Raw genomic sequence first — 27,104 nt, forward strand, 5'->3', positions numbered from 1 at the left:
TACCTTCATGCTGTGGAGTTAGCCTTGCTTTCTAGAGTACATTCCTCTTCTTTTTATTAACTTTTATTCATGTAAACTCCTTCCATGACAATATTAGTAATACCTTAAACCCATGCATTCTCTAAATATTTAAATATCAGATTTTATACGAATGAATATAAACATCACTGGGGTCATCATAGAGTATCTAATATTTGGTTCATATACTAATTGCTAAATTAAAGGACTTTAAAATTAAGATCTCAATATTTTGGATAATTAATTCATGAGGTTCTGTTTTCTGCAAAGTAAACTCATATATATTTTATTAAAAAAAAACACAACAAAAAAAAAAAACAGACAAACAAACAAAGCAGATGTATTTCAAATTAAAAGTCTGACCTGTTATATGCTTCCATGTGGGGTCATACGTAATATCTAATTTCCTTCTTTCACCAGCCCAAGTCATTGCTAATTGCTAATACAATAGGAAGACTTTCTAAAGAGAAAAAAAAAAAAAAAATAGAAAAAGGGGATTTACAGTAAAACCCCATTAAAAAGAATTATCTTGTTTATCCCCACTAAGGTTCATAAGGAAAAGGTATTTTAGGCTCTTAATAGTCTTTAAAATGAGTGTTAACCTCAATTTAAGAGTTATATTTATTTCCCCTTGACAAGAACAGGAATTATAATCTGATCCTACTGCTTTTTCTCCTGCCAAGGTGATACTCCTGTGACTTCTTCCACATTTAATAATCGAGAGCTTTATGGACTGGTTTATTCTATTTGCTGTTTTTTGAGGGACTGCTTGTGATACCTTTAAATGCTGTAGTAAAGCTGAGCAATGGTTGTGGCAAAGAATGATCCTCACCTTACTAATAAACAGGATTAATAAAACAGGGTGAGAATTTGATGTACAAGGCACATCATCTATTTGCTCAAAAACGTAGTAGCAACTTCTTCAAGGTTAATGTTGCCCTCATGCCCTCACAGAGCAACTACTTTTACCTACTTGGTTTCATGTAACTGTGGATGAGTAAGTGAAATCTTTAAATTGATGGCAGCATGATAAGTTTCTGCTTACTTCATTACTTTACATGCAGGATTTTTCTTATTATTCCTCAAGAGGCAGCACCTTAAGATGCTGTGTAAAATTTTCAGACAAGTGCTCAGGTACTCTAACAAAAAATGAGTCTTATTTATGATGTGTCAAATTACTGTTCTGAGAGTAGGCCTTTTAGGTTGCATTCAGCCTTTAATTCGAGTGAATTTAAATAGCATAAAACACCTTTTAGTTGGAACTTGGCTTGCATATTATATCTCTCATTTCAGTGAAAAACATTCAGATGCAAATACGGTTTGTTTGGACTGAGTACAAATGCCACTATCATGACTGATGAAGGCTTTTGATCACACATCTACAAACTGAAACCTTAAAAAGGAAGAGGCTATTTGGACTGGCATCTGCAGTGCCATGAATTATTTAGTTCCCATTATTCATAAATCTCTTTGAAGAGAAGGCTTATGAGGTTTTTAAGGAGGAGTAGTCATAGTTGCGTTGCCAGTTTCTGTTTATGCTGTGACTAACTGCATGTGCAGATTCTTCTAAACTGCAAGAATTGTACTGAATATGGAAGAGTTGTGTGTACAAACTTCTCATGAATGGCCCTGAAAGATTTCTTTGGTCTCATAGGATAAGAATGGGGATGCCTCTGTTGTTACTGTCTGCTTTGGCATACACCAAGAGATGGACAAGGCAAGAGCATGTCGGTATAATTTGGTGGGCTACCCAGTTAGCTGCTAGGGACCTGGCTGAATCTCGCAGAGCCCTTGTTCACAGCTGGAGTTTGTTCTGCCGCTCATACACTGAACTACAAATCTCCTTTGGCTGTGCTCTGACAGCAAAACAAAAATAGCAACACCACCCCACTTTTTGCATTCTTTCATTCAGAATCCTTTATTGTATGATGTTTTTGCTACAAAGGGGTGACATTTCAAAATGTTTCTTCTATCCACAGCAATGACTGAAGCTAAACTATATATAAACACTATTCAGCTATAAAGCAGGTCTGTGTGCTTGTTTAGCTCATTGAAATTGTGTAATAATGTTGTCTAGAAGATGCATGTTGGCAGAGATGTCAGGGCGTTAGCTAGAAATACCCAACAGTAACTTGTTTATCTGCCTTGCAGGCTAGTTTAGTGTTTGTTGTTAGTTTGGGTGGGGTTTTTTTCTTTTTTTTTCTTTTTATTTTTTCGGGATGGTTTCAGTTTGCATTACTGAGGAATACCTTTGGTATTTGTCTGGTATATGTCCTTCCAGTTGTTATAGGACTCACATTACGAATCAAAATACTGTGAAGACTCAACATGCAGTCGTTGTACAATTCAGAAATGTACCAGGTTCACAAATAATTTATTTACTATAACACTTTTTTCATTGTAGGAGTAGTAAGAATATTTTACTTCAGAAGTCATAATTAAGAGGATTACCCCAAGAATCACATAATTTCCTGTAAACAATCACTGTGACTATATTTAGTTTCTTTAATTTCCGATGATAATATTCAGAAGTTTCTCAAAAGTATTCTATGAAAGTGTTCTCATCTTTCATTTTCAATTGACTGTACATATTACTCTAACTTGATTCCACTCACTGTTGTTCAAATGTGCCAAAATGCATTATACTTTACAGGCAGTAATGTATGTGGATACACACACACACTTTTATATGTTATATAGTATTTCATTCATATGTATGTATCACATATTGCTTTATATATTATTTTCTATAATATAATAATGGGTGTGATATAAAACTATGAATATTGGATGAGTAAGTTTACATAACATAGAATATGGTTATCTTATTAAAAAATATGTTAAAATAATCTATACCAAATATCTAGTGTATATAATATAAAATATGATATGCATATATTATACATATATAAAAATAAGTAGTCATTCATATCATTTTAAATTCTGGGAGTATTTTCACTGATATGAAATATAAAAGAAATATGAGAAATTAAAAGTGCAAGAAACATATGCTTATTTTGCTATATATGAGAAAGGTTGTTTCTTAAGGTCATTAATGTAACAACCTTGTGGCAGTGTTGAAAGGAGAACAGGCAGAGATCATTGTAATGATAGTGAGGAAGTAATTATTATTAAGATACAAAAACTTTCCTGTCGTGTTATTAAGCATCCATTTGCAATTATTGTACAGTCTTAGTCTAATCACTTTAGAAATACTTTTTCAATATTGAAATACCGAAAATATAGATGACTGACATTTGAAATTTAGAGATTTCCCTAATAGTATGTATCATACTCAGTTGGTTCTCTGAGATTTCTGATCTGGGTCTTTTAATTTAATCTTCTCCTTTTCTCTTAATCTTGGCTTTTTTTTCCTCTTCTCTCTGGTTTCATCTTTTTTACGTCCCTGGTTTTTAGGTTTTCTTGTTGACTTTGAAGAACTTCTTTGTCATCTCTCATTTTTAATTCATCTTAATATATTAGCTTGCTACATATCCTAAACTCAGTTTTTAAAAATCCTGTGCTCCCTACAAGACACGATGCTTCGGTCTTCATTTTCATTCTGCCAAAGTGGAATGACTTGGTTTTTAAAGATCCTGTGCTATCTACAAACTGCAATGCTTCAGTCTTTTGATTTTCATTCCACCAAAGCAGCAGAACTCTCAGAATGTTGTTTTTCTCACTTCATTTATTTGTAGCAGTCAGTTGAAATCTGTCAATGGTGCTATCTCTACATTGGACAGTGCACCATCATGACTGTGTCTGCTTGCCTGGTGCATATGCTGACTGTACTTTGATTGTGTACGCATAACCTGGTAAAGGTGTTCTCTAGTAAGTCTGTATTTTGATGACTGATAGAACTGAGCAGTTCATTAAATGCATCTGGTCTGTTTTGGAGATATGGCCAACATGTACATCTACCGACCAAGAGTGAAGGGCACATGATGAAAGTCCCCAGTATAGAACAAAGCTGTGACAACCACATCAACAACAGCTGTAAGCCACACCTTCTGAAACTAACTCAGATGAAATGCAAACTGAAGAGTATTTAAATATCAATGTAATTATCTAATGGTAATTGTTGACCACCTAAACAGAGCTTTTCAGCCCATCAGCTTAGTCCCCAGTGTTAAAAATCACTTTTTTTTTTTTATTTTTATTTTATTTTTTTATTTCTGCAAAAAGCTTCCAGATTACATATTCCTTCACAGTGCCTCCAGCTTTTTACATACCAACACTTTAAGTGTACTATTGCATGTAGTATCCCAAGAGTGATATGGAGAGCCAGAACTACTGATAGCTGCTGTAATTGCAGATCAACTCTTAAATTAATCTTGCCTGCTAACAATTTCAGTAGAGTTGCAATATAAACAAAGGGGGAATAAAAATGTTTTTACTGCTCGGCTCAAAGAAAATTGGGGCTCAGATCAATATTAAGAGTATCCTATTTAGAACAATTATAGCTTCTTCGAAACTTTTTTTTTTCAAGCTTCTTTAACAATGTTTTAAATTCTGAATTTAATGTAACTTTATTTTATGCCTGAAAAACCCAATGGATGTTTCATGAGTTTTCAAATTATGAATATTCAGGCATATTCTTGTAGATTCTGCATATTCATTCCCCCAGTCTCTTGCTCAGAGAGCACTATTGGCTTGTCTTTCCTTATACAAGAGGGTAGGTGTTGGTTGTAAATTCTTAAGTCTGGAATTGTGAATTATTTGAATTTGTGAGCTTTCAGATCTAGTTCTAATAACTACGGGAAATTTGTAGAATACCTGACAACTTCTGCTGCATTAGTTTTTATATTCAAGACAGATATATATGTTTAAAACCATATCAAGAGATTAGAAGTACAGACAGGAAATTAAGTTGTTTTTAATATCACTAGTTGATTATGAATTTAATACGTAAGTCAGGTACAGTTTCAAACATACAATGAAAGATGGTGTGAGGTCAAATAGATATATAGTAAGGATGAAATATATTTCTGGACAGTGCATCCCTACAAAAATAATTTCTTATTTACATGTCTCACCCAAGATACAAATTTAAGTCTTGCTCAGTAAGTCTTGCCAAGGAAACTTTTCACCTTCACAGCACTAGTAGGCATCAAACTGGATATTAGCTGACAAAGTGGAGTGATAATAAGTCTTTTAAATTTTTAACACTGGAGTCCTTTTCTGTAAAGCCAGATATAATCAAGAAGTTAGCATTTAGCCTTATTTTTGATATGATTATGAATAACAGGATAAATTACAGTCAAATATTTGAACTTTGGGGATAGTATGCACTCGGTTATTTTTTTTCTTACAGTTTACCTGTGTTCCTTGAACTGTCAGAAAAATGTGGAAAAAATGGCAGTAAATCACATGGAAAAAAATGCAAGAGTTCTGTTTTGATATTACTTCACTAAGAGCAATATGATCAAGTCGAAAGATTTGCCTTAAGTTCCCCTTCATCCAAACTGGGTGCAGATGCAATTAATAATTCATATGGAAAGCAATGTATCTTCCTACCTTGTTTCTGAGAATAAATGACTATGTATTTGAGTTATTTGAGTGTGTTTAGTACTTTGGCATAGGTTTTATTTTGTTCTGCAGAGATCTTAAAACACCATGGCTGATTTGCTATTACATCTTCACCACTTCTATCATAGAGAGATAAATTATATTTTTATATTTAAGGTTTGAAAGATTTTTAATATACTTTTGATAAATGAATAATTGCTGAGAAAAAATATTTCATTACTCTTCAGAAAAGAATGTAGATTTTTAATAACAATATGATCTAATATTTAGTTTAAATAAATTTCACCAAATACTTATCATCACATAGAAATAGCTATTTTCAGGAATATTACATCTGTAGTCCCTCGGTTGTGAAGGTATTTTAATGTCTCTAAATTATTCCATAAGCCTCACTAGTTCCAAAGGAATCATTTTGTTCTATAATATTGAAACATACTCACTAGAAGGTGGCAAGGGGAAAGGCTATAATGTATCAGGTCAAGACAAGGAGTAAAGCTTTCCAATGTATTTCTTGACATGACAACTGCAGTGATTGCAAGTGGTCTTGAAGAAAATTCTGTGTAGAATTTTTAATGGCTGAATAAAATCGTCACTGAAAAATCGCATCTGAAATTCCCATTTTACAACTGAAGAACAGTTTAGACATCCATTTAAACTTATGAAAATCCTATCACTTGAGCTCTCCACTTAATTTATTACATTATTTTTTTCATCCGTCTTGTCGGTTACACAAGTTTGTCTTCTAATGTCTGGAAAAGCCTAAATTGATAACATGCAGGGAATTAAAAAAAACGATCTTATTTTTCTGTTCAAGGTTTTAATTCTCTATTCTTTAAGATATGAACTTGTTTTCACATGCTTCTGTTGTCCCAGTGGCCCTTAATATATACTTTAACCTTATTAAGAAATCATTTCATACAGATGATATAGTATGGATGCGATGTAACACTTTTAATACATAGATCCCATGGGCTGTGATAAAAAAAAAAAAAAAGAAAAATAAAACAAACTAGGGTAAGTAATGCTGTGATAAAAGCCAGTTGCCTCCTCAAAACCTTATTAGGATTTACAATAGATGAATTAGATGTATGTAGAGATAACGTAAGGAGAACCCTAGCTGTTTATCTGCCTAGCTAGCTCCTTGCTCTTGATTATAATGTTTCTGATTTCATGCTAGTTATAAGGAAATTCATTAATTTGAAAATAAGGGCTTATTTTCAAATAGAACTTTTAAAGTTTTATGAGTTATCAGAGCTGAGGACTGTGAATGGAAAATAAGCACAGTAGACTCAGAAAATGTCTATTTGTAATAATGTAGGATAGCTTATATATTTAAAAATAATCCACCAAAAACCTTGCAAGACATGTCACAGGTTGCTCTTGGGTTGAGCAAAATGGACAATGCAGAGTTTGAGGTTTTTTGCACACGTTGATCTGAAGATATGAGAAGCAACTTAAGCTCACTGCTTACAGCTGCTTATGCCAGATCACAGTTACATGATGACAGCACATGTGGGCCTTAGTAGTTTGCTACGTGTATCCAAGTAGGATCTTTTCCTTTCTACTCTTTCTGGAGACGACATAAACACAGAAGCTGGGCAAGTATGTGTGTGTACACGTTTTGCATGATGTAAAATTTTGATAGTTTTTCTGAGCTGCTGAATGAATATCAAAGCTTTTCAAATATTTAGTTTAAGTTTTGAAATAACTGTAAAAGAGATCTGAGAGCAGAACTGAGTACTTGTATTTCTGCTTGACATAACCACACCTAGAGCCTTGTGAAGTTCTTCATTCCACTTCTCCAGAGTTGTTCTTGTACACACTTCTTAAAACATTGTGTTACCTTGATAAAATGTAATATAAAAAATGTATTTGCTCTTGTTCACAAACTATATTACTTATTTGCAGGTGAAATTTGTGTGATGTTTTATGGAAACCCTGCTTATATTGAAATTGCTTACTTGCAACTTGCATTTCTTGTAGAAGTTACATGTCCAGCTCTATTATAGCATGCATAAAATTGGAATTTTGGGACAGGCAAATCATGTTATCTGGATGCTTGTAAGAGGAGCCTTTAGGACATGATTATACTTATTTTCTAGTTTCACTATACAGTAATGTACTGTTATGTGTTTCCAGCTGCTAAAGTGAGTCAGCTACAGCTGGAATCTTGAACTCTAGTGATGTTTAGATTGTAAAATGTTTCTGCTGATCACCACCATGCCAGTTGAAATGAGTATCAAGAAAAAAATTACTATATTTATAGTTTTCAATATTTTGTGATTAGTATTGCATAATAAAAGTCATTGCATGTAATAATCTAGTCGCAGTTTTAAAATATTTAAAATGTTTAGCAGCATATTAGAAAGTTCAAAAGATGCTTACAGTCATTTTAGCTTTTCCATTACAGTATATTAATTACTTCTCATTATTTGGATTCAGCAATTACTATTTTACAAATCTATATTCTATTAGGTTGGAAAGATTCTGAACACTGAACAATATCCTGTCATTACTGGGCATTGAATGCTAGTGTGGTAGGGTAGGGGAAAACCAAAACTCTGGAGCATGTGCTCCTTCATCACATCGCCTTTCAAAGTTTCACCAAGTAAAATATAATGTAACAGAGTTTCTAGAGTTAATGCATCCTATGCAGAAAAGTCTGTTTTAAAAGAACTCCTCTAAACCTTGCTTTCTTTTCTTCTCAGAGCACAGTAAACATACAGCAGACGCTGTTTGGATTTTCTGTTTGTCATTTAGTAACAGAACAGTTGACTATTATTGCCTATAATGTATGGTCAGCTCATAGGTTTGCTGGATGCTGTACACAGATAGTGTTTTGTCATTTGGGTCTGCACATTAGCTTATGTACTTTATGTCTGGCTTGCCTACAGGTTTTATAGTGTGTGTGTGCATAGGAAGGACATTGGGTAAAATTGATTAGATTTGTTTTGCTTAACAAGTTGTTTATTTATGTTTTGTGTTTTGGTTTTTTTTTTGCTAATTACGGGCTGAATGTAGACACACTGAACACAACTGAAGTCTTTTATGACCTTGTTAATCTTGGATTGGAACATCTGCTGCTGCTGTCAATTACTATATTCTTCAATAGAGTAGCAGAAATACAAAAATAATGTGGTACAGTATGTAGCTTTAAGATAGGTTTGTACTTCATAGATCAACAGTCAAGTATTTATTAATGAAATTGGAGGTCTGTGTTAGTATTGAAGATGACCTTAATAAATTGGGGAAGTAACTTCAAAGCCACAGAATCTTCTAAAGACAAGGGTGAAGTCCTGTACTCAGAAAGGATAAAATAAATATGTTAAAGCGTATGGTCAATAGGTAGTTGTACACCAATGTGGAGTGGAGGACCGAGGGATCATTGTGGACTTGAACACAATGTGGTATTCTTCTGTTAGAGCCAAAATGCTATTTTGGACTGCACAGCCAAAAGGATAGGTGGAAGGCATTGTAAATAATTATTCCTCTTTGCACTAGTGTCACTTCAGCTGGATGTCTTGCCTGATTTTAGATCAGTATAAATAAATTGTTGAAAATCCAGGAAAAAAGAAAAAGGAAATATGACAAAGAGGAAGATGGTAAAGATATATTAAGAAAGTGGAAGAATGTGATTGTTTAGGCACAGAAGAGAAGTAAGTCATCTTTAAATTTGCAGAGGATTATATTGAAGAAGTATAAATTCTGTTGTTTTTTATATTCATGGAAGGTATGAGAAGGGTTAAATAATTGGACTAGTCTCCTACATATGATGGTTAGGTTATATGTCAGGAAAACAATTTGCCATTTAGAGGACAACTGTGAACTAAAACAGATTACCTGGAGAGTTTTTGGAGTCCCTGTCACCAAAAGTTTTAACAGTATTTTAGGCAATCTCTTAGAAGTCCATGCTGCCTCAAACCCTGAGGATGCAGTGGCTGACCTCTTCATAATCCTTACAAGTTTGCATTTTTGTCCCCTTTTCAATTATATCTTCAAGAATATATTTGATATTCTAAGATGAAAAAATGATTAAAAATCACTGTATAGATGCATAATCCCTAGTATATTGCATATATTTTATATGTATTCAATTTTATACACATATAATTTTATATTTCTGATAAGAAAAATTAAATCAATTTTTTGTCATTGGAAAATCACATACTTTTTTTGCATACCCATTTCATTTGTAGTTTTTCTCTTAAACCCTAAGGGAAAAAAAATATATATTAAATTATCATAAGCAAAAAACTTCTTGTTTTTTCAGAGATTGATCAGTGAGTTCAGTAGGCAAAATGCATCTCTTTCTGAGGGAAATTACCAGATATCATCTTAGGAACTTGTGTTGTGGATAGAATGATGCAGATAGAATAAATAATAGGAGGTTGCATGTTTGAATTCCATATAATTAAATATACATGGCTGCACAGATCTTTAACAATTATACAAATAAAGAGATAAAGACTTACCTAGGAATATATGCATTCTGATTATATCTTCAAATGTCACTGATATTTTAGAAATCTCCATGAGAAGTGTGTGTAAAACTTACCTATAAAAAAGAATATTCATTATAAAATGCAAAGACATATCAATAGAGGGAATCAAACGAGAGGTCAAAACTCAGAAGTAAACAAATTTAGCCATGAGGATGTATCTAGGTTTTTTTAACTATATCTTAATCTAAAAGAACTCCCAAGGTCTCATGTTTCTCTGTCATCTGTTGGCCAGTCTTCAAGACTAGGCAGGAATATCTTCCTGAGTGCAGGAGACTCAAAATCCCACTAAGAATTTCAGGTGAGGATACTGGTTTCTTTTTCCTTCAGTGGCTTTTGGAAAATGCTGTTGTTAAAAAGTAGGCGGTGAAGCATCCTGCATTACAGCACATACTGGTATCTTTGCTTTGGATCTCTTAGTCTGTGAGAGCCTAGTAATTTGCATTATTCTCTGGAGAAAATGATCCTGCTAAACCTTCTGTCACACAGATCAGCTTTTCCAGTCAGAGAATCAGAGCTGGCATTTAGGTGTCCTAAATGGCCAGTGATAATCCATCAGTTTATTTGAGGGAAAAAAATGCAGTTGTTGTCATTATCATCATAAAATTAAAAAGAAAATTCTAAATTTAGGTAGCGTAAAAATAACTACTTTTCTTTTGAAAATTGTAAGTCTGCATTATATGTTGGGGAGATGGGGTTGGTTTGTGTTTGTTGTTGATTTTTTTTTTAATGTATGCTTCTTTGGTAATTTTTAGTATTCTGTGATTGCAAAAGGCTTTAAGACTCGAGTAAAAATATAGATGAATAAATATGTCCATCCTAAAGACTGTTGATGTCTTAATTTTTTTATTGAAGATGAGAGGACCTCCAGAATTGCTGGAACTGTAGGTTACTGTATTCAGGAGAAAATCAATGCTATGGGCTTTGAGTGTGACTTTTTTCTTGAAAAGACCTGTTTAGTTGTTATAACATGTAGATATTATACTCTAGCTGCATTCTTAGCACATGTAATAGGTAAAATGAGAACAAGACACTGACCTCATAACTTTCACTTTTTGTATTTTCTTTCTCCTTATTTTCTCAAATAAAAGGTTAGGTAAGTTGGACATCTGGAGGAAATACTTTTTCCCTTTTTTATTTTTATTGAGCTATTGAAGTAACTGGAAGGACATGTTTTTTTCCAAAGACAAAAGACAAAACCCCAAATCGAATAATAAATCATATATAAGAGAAAAATAAAATAAATGCTATATCAGATCTGTCTAAAAATGTCCACAAAATTGAACAGTGTAGAGACAGCTGAGTGTGGAGAAAATATTGAACAACTTGTAGCCACCATTTATCAAAGAATGTAATTTAACAATTGTTGGCATACAAAAAGCAAGAAGTCAGAAAGATATATCACAGAACAATAAAGTACAATATATTATTGATATGTGAGAGCAAGGGTATATTAGGGTTTTTGAAATTTGAATCCAGCTTTTTACATTGAGGCAATGATTTTTAAAAATATTGTTTCAGCAGTACAGCTACAGCAGAAATGCTTTTCTGATTTAAAAATGCCCTAATAATCTCAGTCCTGTGAAAATTAACTGCCATGATTCAAGACCTGGAGCAATTTTTCTCCCCTTTCCAGGTCCCTCAGAGTGGACTCCCCTGAGATCTCTGACTCTGAATGCTTGCTGCTCTGTGATCCCCCCACTCCTGGACCTTTCCCTAGTAGCCAACTTGCTTTGTTTGGCATATGCTGTGACTTAAGAATCTTCAGAAAATAAAATATTGTTTAATCTTGGTATAGCTAAGTTTTGATAGAAGAGATTATTATTTTTCTTTCTCAGTCTTAACTAGAAATCTAGTAGCTCTGTCATGCCTTTCAGCCTGACTTTTGAGAATATGTTCTTCCTTCCCTCATTGTCTGTCTGTCTTCTCTGGTCTTTAAAACCTTCCTTAAATTCCAACAAAGGTCACTGTTCATACTTTTCTGTAGTACGCTTCCCTAGCCAAAATCGATTTCCTAAGACAAGGCAGAGTAACTAAAGAAAAATGCCCCTGTAAATGTGTTCTGGTATTTAAAGAAATCCCTGAACATTGGGAATACCAGAAGTCATTGCCTTTTCTTTTTATCCATTTCCTGATTGGCTTGTTAATTTAGCTAAACAAAGTAAGTGCCAGCCAAATACAGTAAATTCCAGTTATCAGTTTATGCTGTAACCAGAAATTACTACTGGCCAGTCTTAATCCATTTTAAATGTATTACAGAAGTTTCAAATCAGTGTTGTACAAGTATACTACTTTAAGAAGTGCGAAACTTGTCTTGAAGAACTTGTTTCTTTAGTCAGCAAGCAAGGAAGTCTAGGTGGGGAAAAAGAATGTGTTATGTGAAATGCATAGAAATCAACTGACTTGCTGAAAACTTAAAGCAAATGTAAATCCTTTGACTGTAATACTGTTTGTTAAAACCCACAGGTCTTTTGTCACTAACTTCAGTTATCCCTTATCTGGTGCTCTAGCCAAGGGATCAGCCTCCCTCTGCTAAATTTCAGTCTTGATGATCATTTGAGACATTTATCTATGCTTGCCTGCTCCTATGACTTTTCATGTTAATTAATAACAGGTGGATAAAAATTTTCCAATGTATTGGATATAGGTTGAAAATTGTCTTCTCTTTCCCCAGAATGACAAGGAGAGCAAAGAGGGAAGAGAGAAAAATTCTTTCACCTTTGGAAAAAGAAATATGACCTTAATGTTAACAATGAAAGGGAATTTTCCCTCATGCTAGGTATCAAAAAGATAGGTCATTGATGGAAACAGCTTCAGCTAGTTTCCTTCAGTAGGCAGAATTATATTTTGAAAGACCATTTTCAGCTAATTTGGCTGTTGTGCAGTTTGAACTTTACGAATTGACTTGTAATTGGACCATGCTGTCAATGGAAAAACTTACAAGTATTGAACATGACATTTTTAAGAAGGTTACTGTCATCTAGTCCTCTATTAGTGGATTTGCAGAGAGTTATAATTGGTCTAACAAGCTTAGTAACCTGTCCTACTTCCAATTATAATGTACAACCTCATTTATATCTTTTCTATATTTACTGATACATGAGAGGTAATAATTCTCTATCTAGTGCTTATGCTTCAAAATAAAGCTGTATAGTCATAGAATGGTTAGATTCTTTTACTATACATGTATATATGAAACCATACACGTAGATTAATATACATGTATATATTTACCTATACACACAGATTATATATAATTTACATAAGCATGTATGGGTGTATATATGCTTATTCTGAATAACTAAAGTAGATAGATAATTTTTCACATACATATTGTGTATATATACGTCTTCTTATTCAGAATGATTATTTTAAGTATAAAGTCTCCTGTTGCTTTTAAATTACTGGGGGCAACATGTTTCCTCCAGACCTTTAAGTTTAAATAATTATTGATAATGTGTTCATGTAGATGTACTTCTCAGGTCTGAGAAAGTAGGAGAAGCATAAGAAAATTAGCAGGTTGATGAACTCAATGCATTCGTTATCGACTTCTATTTGCATGGAGGAGAAACTGTTCACTTATTATAAAATTAGAGTGGCACCATTAATTTTGTTTACTAGGCAAGCAATTTTTAGTGCATATAAGATTTACTGGCTGTTTTGCAGGTTAATATGTCTTGTTAAACAGCCTTATGGAAAGAGATCTACAGAAGCATCTGTATTTGTTGTACCTCCCCAAAGCAGAGCTCTTCTGTAGAGTAACGCTGATTTCAGACATGGGACTGCTTTTTTTAATTTTGTTTTCATTGCCAGGAGAATGACGGCAATGTAGAATGGTGCATCTAGAAGTAGAGGAGGGATCAGTGAAGAACTTTAAAAAAAAAAAAAAAGTAAAGCTAGAGAATTTACATTTTTGGATGCATTCATAAAGTTAAAAGCTTATTTTTTTTTTCAACATTTTCTTAATATATGGCAACTTGACCTTCACTGCCATGCTCTCCTTACTTGTCTTAGTAAGAACTGGTTGGTGAGACACGAGACTAGATGGAAAAATGAAAACAAACAAACAAAAAACCCACAACAGCTTAAAACCTCTAGATGTGAACAAGAGGAACAAAGAGAGCAAAAAGGGGATTTGGTATTTCTTTTTTTTTCCAGTCTTTTGGTCACAAGTGTAGCTGACTTTGAATTGTTACTGTAGTTCTGCTTTACAAGAAGGACCAGCAGAAGATGAATTTTTTTTTTTTTCCAAGGTACCTTTTTTTCATTAAGATGTCTTTTCAGAGTGCATTTGAGAGTTTAAAGATTGTGAATAATATATTTTGTGTAATTTACAGCTAATGGAGTGATTCCATTTTCACTTTGGGTTCTGATTAATATTGTGTATCAGCAACGTTGTCCGTGAACCTCAGAAAACAGGAAATAATGATTCTGTTGGTTTTGGTGTCAGGGCAGATGTTAGCAGAACATTTTAAGCCCCTATCATTTTTGCCATGCTGTTGTGCCTTTAGAACTAGTACTGTGAAGCAGTCTTGCTTCAGGAGACATAAGGAAGGCTGTAGTGTCTGCTCCTTGTCTGCATCTTTTTCTGAGTTTGAACACTGATCACTGTTAAAATATTGTCTGCTCTTTTTGCTTTGTGTGCTCTGTTAGGGTGAAGAACACTTTGAAGATATAGGCTTCAATGAAGAAAACCAATATTCATATAACATAGATTATAAATAATCCATTATAAATAGAGTACCTGCAGTTTAACTGATGTTTGTTTGAATCAGTTTCACAGAAGAATGATGTTTTAATAAATAGGAGTAAAGGAATGAAGTAAAATTTAGGTACATTAGAATGTACTTTTGGCAAGGGAAATTGTGCTGTAAGTTTTAGAATTCACAAATGTCTGTACATACACTCTCACCTACTTGTGATTAATGGTCCATGATTTTTCTGCACTCCTTGCCATGCTTTTTGAGTGTGTTTTGTGATATATTTTCTAAATTCTCAACACAGGTTTTCTGACAGAATCATAGATCTGAACTATCTCACAGTACTGCAGTGTCTCAAATAAATAGGTCAAATAATCCTAGAAACAGTGTTTGTTAGCTTTGAATCGATAGTGATAAAGTTTCTCTGTATTCTTACTTGCTCAAACGTCTGTCTAATCTATCTTTGTTCTCTTCTTCTTGTGCAATCTTTTCCTTGCTTCCAGTGGCTGCTACAAAGAACAAAGCTAGAGGTGAGTTTCTGCCTGCACTCTTCAATTTGCATTGCATGGTTCTGCAGCCCACATATTTTCTCATAAGATTTTTTCTGCTTTTCAAAACCGAGAAAGATATTTTCAGATCTTACAGTATAACAGATTAGTTTTTTACAATTTTGTAATTGCCTCTAGGTGCAGACTATTTTCAATGTTTATCAATCATTACTACTCATGCTGTACTTTGTTAATTGTTTTTATTTAGGAAGTTTTTAGGAAAAAGATAAAACCAAGTGCATTGTAGTTAGATTTCTGACATGTGTTATAGTAATGTAAGGATATTGATGGCATTTTAATCAAAATGAAGATGTTATATAAAAATGCTCATAAATATGTAAATGTAATTTATATTTTTTATCTCTAAACATAGTCATAAATATCTGAACAGCGAACAATGAACATAAGTGTCTCCTAAACATTCCCTATCTTTTCACACTAGTATAAAACGATCATCACTGTTTCTGATAGTATGCCAATATATAGAGAGGCAAACTATAATCTCTGCAGAGATTTATGACTTTAGAGCAGCAAGGTGATTGTCACAAATCAGTGTGACAAAGAAGTAAACCTTTCAGAACTAATCATGTAAGGTCAGTTGTGCCTTAAACCATTTCCTGAATTTCAATGAAGCAGCGATGTAGTAAATGTAATCTGAAGGGTTGTAGTTTTACTTGCATATAAATGTATACATACATGTGTATATATACATATGTATGTGTGTGTGTATATCTGAACATATATTTTCATAGAAAATCCTGAAAAGATATGCTTTACTAAAATTTATCTAATATTTCTGGTAGATAAAACTGAGTTGTCTGATAATTAGACATCAGATTTTAAGGCAAATATTTATGCTTATTTACATGTAGTTTGGAAGTTAAGAACTTCGTGGTGTTTAAGTTCAATTATATACATTGTCCGTCTTGAAGATGTAGAACAATAATAATAACCAAAGAAGACACAGCCAACTGATTGTGTTTACGTATTAGAATAATTAAATCAATAATTAAAATACAGATAAGTTATTTTAAACCCTTGCATGGCTTTTTGTAAAATCTTTTTCCAGAAAATTTGCATGCATTGAATGTCATGATTGAAGGGAGTAGATAAAGTCAAATTCACATACTTGTCTATGCATGCTATGAAGTTTGATTTACTCTTTTCTGTATTGTCATGTACTTGGCTGATGCTGTGTAAAAATGGTCAACAGTTTAAGACCTTCATCATCAATGAAAAAACAAGCAAAACCAAAACATATCCATGGAAGCAAACTTTCAGCAAAAATAGGCATGATCTCATCACTATTCAGCTATTATTTCATGTACCCATATATTGCCATTCAAACAGAAACTGCCCTGGAGGCACAGGAATTATAAAGTGAGTCCGAATTACTCATGGGCCCCATTCATCTGTGAACATTAACACACCCTTATTTCAGAAGTGCACATGCATATTGAATAAACAGCTGAAACTATATATAGTAAATGGGGTTTGACACTGTGATAAGAGAAAATCTCATAACCTGTAGCTATGCATTATCTTTGGAGGTCTCTTACTCAGTTGCACAGTGCTTTCAACAAGTCATCAGCTTTTCCTTTGGTGCTAAACAACCCTGTGATGAAGATACCCAGTATCCACAAGGAATTCAGGCCTGCAATAGTTGTCTTTTACCGAAAGCATAGAACCCATCTTGTAATCTCCTGTGGTGGAAGACATAAAATAGTTGACATCTTACTGCTTTTCACATTGCTCTGTCTAAGTGGTAAAGAAGGATCTGTTCCACCTTTTGAAGTATAATGTTTAACTGGCAAGCAGTTGTCTAATACAGCATTGGGAACAGCAACTCACAACTGAGGTAATGCTTTGCTGAAGGAGGAGTTTCTTTTTTAGCATTTATCTCTGAAATCCAACACTCTTATGTGTATGCTCCTGCTTATTGATCTTCATCTTTTCTTTCTGGAAGGAAATTTGTGCTGCCATTTTCAGCAAGGTGAAGTTGATGCTCATGCCTTCCCTGAGATGTGAGGGTTCCAGAGCACATTAGTAGGTGATAGTCTATGGGACCACCTCTCTTGAAATTTTGTTTACACTTTGTTAGCATGAAAAAACTCCTGCAGGTCTCCAGCTTTCCTCCACCTCCTTGTGGTATTGACTATAAGCAGACCATTAGAACCCTTGTTCTCAAACACTGCAATCAGTGCTCTTTCCTCAAGTATTTTCTCATACTTTGTTGAAGGCTCTTTTTATTAAGAGGTGTAAAACAGCTGTTGAACTCTCTAGTTTACCCTTATTTTGTGGCACTTAGAATCAGTTTATGTTGGAAGGTCGTCTGGTCTGCGGGTGATCTGGATCTAGCCACTATGTAAGTAAGCCCCACTTAGATCTGGTTGCTCAGAGCCTTCCTATCAAATTGAAGTATCTCAAGGGTCAGAGATTCCACAGCTCCAGTTTAGATTTGCACTATCATTGCTTTATTTTACTATGGTTTTCTTATTTCTTTTTTATACTTTCTGTTACCTAGAAGAAACTGCATGAAAATGTTTAGTGGTCTGCAGAAAGGGTAAATACTTGGATTTTGCATAGAAGGAAGGATCTTGTTTTGGACTATCTTGCTGCTATAGGACACTCATGTTCTGGACATAATACCTGTGACATTTCCAAGAAGTCTAGTTCAGAAGGATTTGAAAGAGTAAGAGATAAAATTAAACAGCAAAATGGTCATTGATAGAACTGAATTTGATGAAGTCGAAACCAAAGATGCCACCTGAAAATCACAGAATATCTGACTAGAGTTGTTTCAGTGCATTAATATTTTAAGGACTGTTCCTTAATGCACCAGATGACATTTGTTCAACTTGAGCTTTATAAATGAGCATTTCCTCTATAAAAGCACCAGTTTGAAGACCTCTTGACCTCTTAAGAGAAGGGCTGTTGTGACTTTTTGGTGACAATATTGTTCCAGATATCTTCTAGCAGCAGTTAACAATGATTTCCAGTCTCAGTGGTCTTATCAGAGCTGCTAATGACGTGTCAATTTTCAGTCAGCAGGTGAAAGAGAGAGGCCAAGTGTCTTCATTCAGATGTAATTAGTTGAAGAATTGAGTTCTGAGCTCCCACATTTTCACTTCTCTGATACACTCCCTGTGAGCTGCTATTAAAGTTATTTCCAGAGCTGTCCCACTAACCTTATGCAGTTAGACACTTGACTTTATAAACCTTCAAAATTTAAATTGGAATTTCTGATAGGTTTTTTGGTATTGGGAATGGTGTGGATGAATATGACAACTTCCTATAAAAAAAAAGAGGAGATTATAAAGACCAACTGCTGTTGAAGGAAGAGAAAGCAAGTCCTCCAGAAAGGCCTCTTACCATTTTCCTGTAGAGAAGTACAACATTCCTTCCTGCTCCTAAGACTCCCGAGGGTCACTGATTGGAAATGATGAAATTCCCAACAAGAGTCCCAAGTCTCAAGAAGGGACTTTTTGTATAGTGGAAGATATAACTGCCTTAACATTGCAGGATTCATACTATCCAATCTATGTAAAAACATGATGGATTGGTAACTATTTCAGCCATGCTTTCCCCCCCCCCCCCCCCCCCCCATTTTAGCTATGTAGGAAGTTTTATTTTTTTTCAGGAAGAAATAACTTTCATATCATAGTCCCACTGCGTCTCATAATGAAGTACTACTGTACTATCCATTCAGTCTATATATATACAGTGCAACGTTCTCTCTCCAAAACTATAAAAACTGTACTTCTGTAGTTTCTAGGGGGTGTCCTATTGATGGGAGATACCTTCAAACTTTTTATTCACTTAATACTACATTTTTAAATACTGTAAATGCCTTTAGTTCTATTTCACTTGCCTCACAAATTTGATACTAACAGTAATATTTTCTGTAGCTCATTGGATATCCAGGAGATTTTCAAGATGTGTCTTTTTCTTGACTTGTATTGCATCGGTGTCCCAAAGAAATTATCTTTATTTCTGAGTTCCATGGAAAAGCGCTTTTTTCTTTCAGTCTTCTCTTCTACAAATGCAGAGGTATGTTGCTTCTGCTTTGCTTTTAAAAGATGAGGCTTATTTCCCTTCACAAACATAAGATTAAATTTAGCTTTAACAATACTACTTAAAGCATACATCTCAATCTCTAATATAAATAATCATGGCAGTTGATACACTGTCTAAATGCAGCTTATCCAAGAGACAACGATCACTCTGGACTTTATTCACTTGATTTATTTTGTTTGTTCTCATTATATCAATTAAATTGGTATCATCTTATTTGAAGTTTAAATCAGGAGGGATTGTGTGAAGAATATTGTACAAATATACTTTGTTACTGCCTGGATAGTTGTGCAATGACTCATGTTCTCTTATAGCTAGTCATCAATTTGTTTCTCAAGACTTCACCAGATCTTCATCAGTGGTCATGTTCTACCTAGACATCTCTTTGATCTTCTTACAACATGTGATAAAGTTTATTGCATTGCTCTACATAAGTATTTGTCAACTTAGTAGATAATAGGTTTAATTCATCCCATTGTTTTGACTGAAAACCAGACAAACCAGAATAAATTGTGTTGACCAGAATTCCCTGTATGGAGGACTTACAGTTTAAATCCTTTCTTCAGTGCATGTAATTAGCCAAGCGTGTTTCTCATTCAAAGTAAAATTATTCTGAAATCAAGCAAGTAACACAGCAGCTGTCCATGTTAGGAACAGGTTGAAATAAATGTACAGAACGAAGACTGCTATTTGTCTTATTTGCATTATCTTCACAAAGGTCTGAGCTATTCAGTTATTAACATCAGTCAGGCATTAGCTCTGCTGTTGCAGAATTTTCTTCATTGAGGGATAGATAACTCAGGGTATCATCTGCATAGAAATGACACACTGAAATATTATGGCAAAAAATACAAACTAGTGGAAACATATAGATGTTGAATGTGTGAATCCAATATAGAGCCTAGAGAAACTCCATAACTCACAGTAGTTTGAAAGAGCATTTATTTATGGTTACAAGGTTTTACCACTGAGACATGTAGAAATGAAAACCTGTCAAATTCCACCTTTAATACAAGGTCATTACAAAAAACTTGCAAAGGCTGTTGTAATAGCATTGCATGATATGAAGCCTGATTGAAATTTTTCGGGTATTCTTATGCTCTTGAAATAAAGGATCTGGTTTTTTTTTTGTAAAATCTTCTCCTGATATTTTTATTCAAGATAGAGTTTTACCTTCTAAAAGTAGAATTTATATATGTCACTTTAAAGTAGTAAAAACACCTTTGGTATTTTTAAATAATTGTACTTTTGGGGCAGAACAACGAAGCTAATGAAGCCTTAATAACCATTCCTTTATGGAACCTCTTCAGTATTCCCTGCCCTGTAGTTTATTCACTGCTTCCAGTACATAACCTATGTGGTTCAGTGCTTTTCTCTGCTGATTAAATCATGTCCAATGGCTAAACCTGTGAGTTTGAAAGGTCTGGATTTCATTCCTAGGTCTGCCATGGTTTTCCTCTGTGATTTCTCATGGCACTTAAAGCCAGAGTTTTCTTACATTCAGTGGTTCTGATGGGGAGGAAAGTGGTGATGAAGAACAAAATTTGATACTTGTCTGTGAAGAGAGTGCACAAAAAAAGAAAAAAAAAAAAAAAAGGTTTGAAAATTACCATTTTAAGAGTGCAACAGGACTAAGAGGTATACATGAAATATTGCTGCTCCTTGCATGCTTTTTACTGTTGATACTTATACAGAAACAGGTATATGAGAAATTAATTTAGATAGGCAATTGTTCCTTTTTTTATCCAGTTCTTGTTCTACTTTGCTGAAAAAAATATGGAATTTTCAATTTAATGCTTAGTCTCTAAATATAAAAAATTGTTGGGTTTTGTTGTTTTTTATTAAAATACTGCTAAATGCAGAAGTTCACATTAGATCAAGTTAATAGGTAATTTCACAGTTTCAGTTTTCTGCTGGATAGCATAAAACGTTATAATTACATTAGACTGTCAAAAAATCAGATATATTTCTACTTCAGTATAATATATATGACTTTTGTCAAAAGAGATTTGGAAGACAAAACAGTTGCTTGAGTTCTGAGGGTTTTTTTAGAAGATTAATGAAATAAGTTGCTATATTTTTTTTTCCTTCCAAACTCTACCTAATCCTTGGAGGGAGAAAGCTGGAATCATAATGATCATAATAGTTCTTAACAAAGTTGCTGAGTGTTCTTTACCCTTTGAAACTATACTTGGGAAATAGCATCTGTAAGATCTTTCAGATATTGAGACAGCTGATATTTCCACATGATGTTGTGTATACACAGTCCAAATGCTCACCGTTGTAGTTCCAGCCAAAATACTTCTGCCATTCAGAGTCCCAAGTTCTGATACATACTAAGGAAACTGAGAAAATCTCAATCAGATTTTCCTTTCCTAGATTGAGACCTATGTTAGCAGCACTGGAAAAAGCAGTTATACAAGCCTGTATGTCCTCTTCACTGCTCTTAATCTATTTTATTTTGGTATGTTTTCCAGAATAGATGTAAACAAAGCAACCATTAATAGTTCTGGTAACATGCTCATTAAAATTTTGGGTCACCATGGAATAAAGCAGCTCTAGCAACATAGAAATTGCAAAGGAAAGTACAAAGTCTCACTGAAAAGAGATTGGCAGGTTATTGCTGCTAACATGCTCTTTTCATTTGAGAGACATCTACACTGAGCCAACTTGTCAGTCATTTATTGACTAAATAGTTTAATAACAGGTGTAGAAGAATTTGGTATGGAGTAAGATAATGTTTGTTTTCATTCTTGTGAAGTGCAACACAGTTATGAGAGAGGGACTCGAGGAAGGATGTTCCCTTTCAAGCTGCACTCGGTTATCATCACCTAAAGCTTTTTGTCAGTTCTTATTCCCTAACTTTCAGATACGCAACTCTTCCCTCCACAATGGTTAATACAAATTCTGATTGCTTTTTTTCAATTTGTCTGCCCTCGTTTGATTGTTAAGTATTTGAGACCAGACTGTCAAAAGCAGTGTATTAGGAGAGCTTGCCATACTTGAATAGAACTCTGCTGGAAATTTAGTTGCTTTATTTGCTATCTGAATGGCTGTACTGTTGTAAATCTAGTTGTGGCATTGAGCATTGAGCCCTTATGGCTATCTTCACAAAATTCTCATAGGCAGTGTGTTGCATTTTGGATATGAAAGTATTGTTAACACATGAGATGCAGACACATACTGCTCTGTGCTCACCCAGTGAAGTCAGTTTTCATATTCCAGCCAGACAAAACGCTTTGCTCCAGAGTCTGAACTTTTATTTTAGGCACAATCAAAAGGGTGTAGTGAGTACCCAAGATGTATTCACCATATTTTGTATGTGCTGTGGATTGCTGAGCATGATTTCCTAATATCTGGCAGTTGGATGGAGCTGTTGCTCTGAAGCAGGTTGTCCCAAATATCTAAATTCCTCAACTTCTATTGAGACAAAATTTGTGATAGAGAAAGGAATTTGATAATAATACCTAAAGACTGGGGAAAATATACAGTTGGTGTAGGGGTTACAGAAAACGTGATCATTGATTTTTACTTCTCTGTTGATAGTTATAGTTGCTTCTTAAAGCATAAACTTTTTTTTCAGGCTTGGCTTTCTTCCAGCGTGCTATTATAACCAAAGGAAGTGGAGAGAGTACTTTTAAATAAAAGTAAAGATTTTTTTTTTCTCAAATGATCTTTTAAAAAACAGAGGACTTGCACTGATTCTCCACATTAGCTCAGTTCTCAAGATTTGTTTCTTAAATCTCTGTGTGAGATCAGATCTTCAGATAATTTGTTTTACTTTAGTGGACAGTGGTCAGTGAAATCAGGGTGTTTAAATGGCTGAGGATTCACTAGTGCTGTTAACATTTGGTGCTTTACAATAATACCAGCTTAGTTTCTTGGTTCAGGCATAGGAACAGAAGAAAGGAAGTTAAGACTTTTCCATGTGTGCTACCCTTGTTCTATAGAGGATCTCCAGAAGTTCTTTGTAAGTAAGCACTAGGCTCTGCATTACTGTGGGATTCATTCAAGGGCTAATAACTTCAAGGTCTTCCTCACATTTTAATTAGATTATGGACAGAATATAAGGGAAAGGTAGTGGGAAACACTTGAGCAGAGCACTGTGTAGGTATTTTTGTTCATGTGCTGTTCATACACAACTACCTCAAAAATCTGGTCTCATCTGAAACAATTATGGGATTATTCATGTGGGTTTGTTGAGCACAAGATTCAGTGGATCATTAGAAATGAAGGAGAGAAACATGCAGTGTTCTGTTACCATGCACCTTAGGTTGTTGATTCTGAATTAACATCTTCACTCACTACTCGCCTGACTGCAGAATACCCAACTCCTTTTCCATTAAGCTGATAAAATGAATTTTATCTCTTACAAAAACTAGCTAGCAACATAATATTGCCTTTAGGCAACTTTTCAGCTCAAATTAAAGAACCAGAACTCTATTTGGCCTATTGCCAATAGCTGCAAATTTCAGTAGAGGCCTATGTTATTTATGTTTTGGAAACTGTTGCTGGCTCTCAGAAAGCTAAACAGATGAACAAGTGTGTTCCTCTTCACAGATTGCTGTAGCTGAAAATATGTCAGTAGCAGTACCTCAGGAAAGAGAAAATCTTAGGATTTTGTTTTTAGGAGCCTGATTCTATGAAAGCAGGTCCATAAGCTTAATGCTATAATGATAATAAATAAATGAATTATTATTTTTGTGGTGAACACTTATAATGACAATATATCTAAAACAGAGAAAATATTCAGTAATTAAGAAAAAATACTGTAAATACTGGATTTTTCATTTGTTATATCAGCATTCTCTTCATTGTTATTAGCTCCCTGAAGAGCTAATAACAAACTAAAAGTCATGATTACAACCTGACAACCTTCTACATTTATTATGTGTTTTATAAAATATGGTAAAAATCTTTAAAATGCTGTAACTTGACAAAAATCCTTCAAAGGGAAATGAGCAAGAGAATTAAGGCATTCAACATAAAATTAAGTGAAGCTGTCAGTAGGGAGGGAAACACTAGAAAGAGGACAATGTGAAGGAATCTTGCATGATGTCTACAAGTACAGTGAGCCTTTGCAGCAGCCAACAGTAGAGGTTCTATCTAGACTTTTCAGGTCCCCATGTGTCTTACAGCTGCTATTAGAAGTCACTGTCAGTTTGCCAAATTCTGGCTTTCCTAACTGTACTGGTTTAGATTTTGTAAGCAAAAACTATAGATTCCTGATTTATATCAGTACCTGTGCACAATACAATGCATCCAACTAGTCTCCCGACAGGCTTGCTTTTCAGTTGTTAACTGTTGTGGAGAGTACTGCAACCCTTTTTCACATATAAGGGTGGCTTTTCTCTTCATGTGAGTTTTCTAATAATTACTGTTATTTCTATATACATAAATAATACATGTTGCATGTGGTGCATCAGAAGTGCTTAAAGGATTATATTGTAGTTGGATTTAAAAACAATTGTACATAACTATAAGTTTCTCAGGGCAGAAATTTTTGCATTTCATTCCATACTTAGTAGATTCAAGATGTCTGTTATCTGTGATCCTTTTGTTTCTTTTCTTAGTTTCCTTCAGAAGTGTTTGTTTTCATTTGTTTTGGGGAATAGTACTTATTGTATTTATTTGTCACTGATTTCTGGAAATGCCAAGTGTGTCAGCTAATGCTTCTCAAGAAGCAAATCAGAAATGAAAGGAGAATATCAATCCCTGCATTGATGTCCATTTACATTTTAGGAATTTAGAAGTGTATAAAACTAATGAGCTAATAATTCCACATTCTTTTGAGATAATGTTATGTACAGGAATGAATGGGATGAATAGGCTTTCCTTCCATGGTTGAGCTTCTCTTACAGAATTTAATTTTTGTAATGATTATCTTAATGGACTGTCCATCCCATTACAACAATAAATGTTCCCCAGGGGGGCAGACTAGTAAAAGAAATGCTTCTCCAGAGCAGACATAATAAAATTCCTCTGGTCTTTGGCTTTCTCTGTTTTGAAACTCAGGAGGAGAAATTAAGAATTCCTTGTTTGTGCTCTGCCAATGTTCACTTCCACGTACATGCAAACACACACACACTCACAGTCTCTCTCTCACTTACTCACTCACACCCACTTCTGGTATGTCCCAGTAACACAAGAGGCAGTTTCTTAACCTTTTATTATTCCTTTTCCTATATTCAGATACCATCTTCATTTGATCTAAATATCTTTCAAAATATATTCAGTCATTTATGTTATTTGACAACTATTTTAATAACTTTACCTTTTTAAAAATAAATTTTACTTTCTTTAATGCTTTTGTGAAGAGCAAAGCATTATTTCCCATGGCAATTCCTTAAAATAAGATGTCGTATCAGAGATTTTGGCTGTAAACTTGTCAGTCTTACCTGAAGAATGTTACATGTTTTCCAAAGGATGTAAATTTGATTGACTTTTATGTACATTATTCTAGCCCTTAGCTGCTTCTTAAAAGCAAATTGTGCATGATATTCAGGAATACGGACAGCTATGAGATATTCTTGTCATCAAGTCCACTCTCTGCTTATAGGCATCACACATTACTTCCTCCATAAAAGCATTCTTCTGAAAAGCTGGGATTGTTGGTTGGTTAGTTGGTGTTTTCATTTTGATTTCTTTTCGGCTTGTTTTTGGTTTGTTTTCCTCCTCTTCTAGTGTTCTGATTAGGGAAACTGTGAACCCTTTCCTTGCATTGCCAGGCACGCCCTTCTAATTTATGGAAGCTGCTCATTCACGTAATTCGCATGTCAAGATTATCTTTAATTGTAAACTGATCATATTCTTCCTCCACGTTTTTTATCTTCGTGACTAATACAGAGATAACTATCATGTCTTCTCTCAGTCTTCATTTTGGTAGGCAGCCGGATACTTTTCAGTCTTTTCTCTTTCCAGGATGGCCTGGGCTATGTTAAACTTTTCCAGTGTGTCGCAGTGTGAATTGGCTGGTGTTGAATGAAGTGAGCAGAATGATTTGCAGTGTTTTACCTGGGGTTCACCCCATCTTTTCTATCAAGCCTTCCTACATCTACCAAAAATACGTCAACTGGCTTTTCTTATAACTGCTTTCTTTTGAAGCTTCTTCATATTGATCTTTCACAGTCATCCAGTGATAAATTAGAAAATGTGTCTTCTTCCTGCTCAGTTGTTCTCAGATGATGAGATTCTACTGTATAGCTGAAGTTTCAATTATTAATCCCCAAGTACAAGACTTTTTAAATTTCTATTACCACAGCCCTAAAGGTTGTCCAGCACTTTCTGTGAGATGTACCAGTCCTCTCTTTATGAATGATACCTTTAAAGATTTTGTCATTAACTTGCTCCTGCTGTCTGTTAATAAAATTATTAACATAAGAAAGAGTGAAGAAAAGTCCTAGAAAAAAGCCCAAGCACTAATGACTTCCCTTAAGTCTCTTCTTCCAGCTCCAGCCTGACACCATTTCTCAAGTACGTTCTTCATGTTTCCTACATTTCCTGTGCTGGTGTCTTCTGTCTAATTTACATGCTGTGTTTATGGGTTCTAACACATGTAAGTAAAGATTAAGCTACTAAATCTCTATTGTCTGACAACAATCAAATTAGACTTGGCTGATATATATATTTGTTAACTTTGTAATAATTTGCTGGTCTCATTTGACTATACCAGAGTTTCTGATCCTTTCTTTTACCTCTTTCTGGTCATTTCTAGGGAACAACTTCAATTATCCTTC

General features: G+C 34.2%; 1 protein-coding gene across 3 annotated transcripts in view; it reads left to right on the top strand.

Moving 5' to 3' along the window:
* The window catches only part of CADM2 (cell adhesion molecule 2), a 684,646-nt gene that overhangs the window by 428,560 nt on the left and 228,982 nt on the right, over positions 1–27,104 (top strand). For 2 of the 3 annotated variants that reach the window (XM_042789099.1, XM_042789101.1), the window contains exon 2: positions 15,250–15,276. The exons of the other annotated variant lie outside the window; for it this stretch is intronic. In XM_042789099.1, the coding sequence (XP_042645033.1) occupies positions 15,250–15,276 (27 nt within the window). The remainder of the gene's footprint in view (positions 1–15,249; positions 15,277–27,104) is intronic. 3 annotated transcript variants of the gene reach the window in all.

Source organism: Tyto alba, unplaced genomic scaffold, assembly GCF_018691265.1.
Source record: "Tyto alba isolate M040663 unplaced genomic scaffold, T.alba_DEE_v4.0 Super-Scaffold_14, whole genome shotgun sequence".
In the NCBI taxonomy this organism is placed as follows: Eukaryota; Metazoa; Chordata; class Aves; order Strigiformes; family Tytonidae; genus Tyto; species Tyto alba.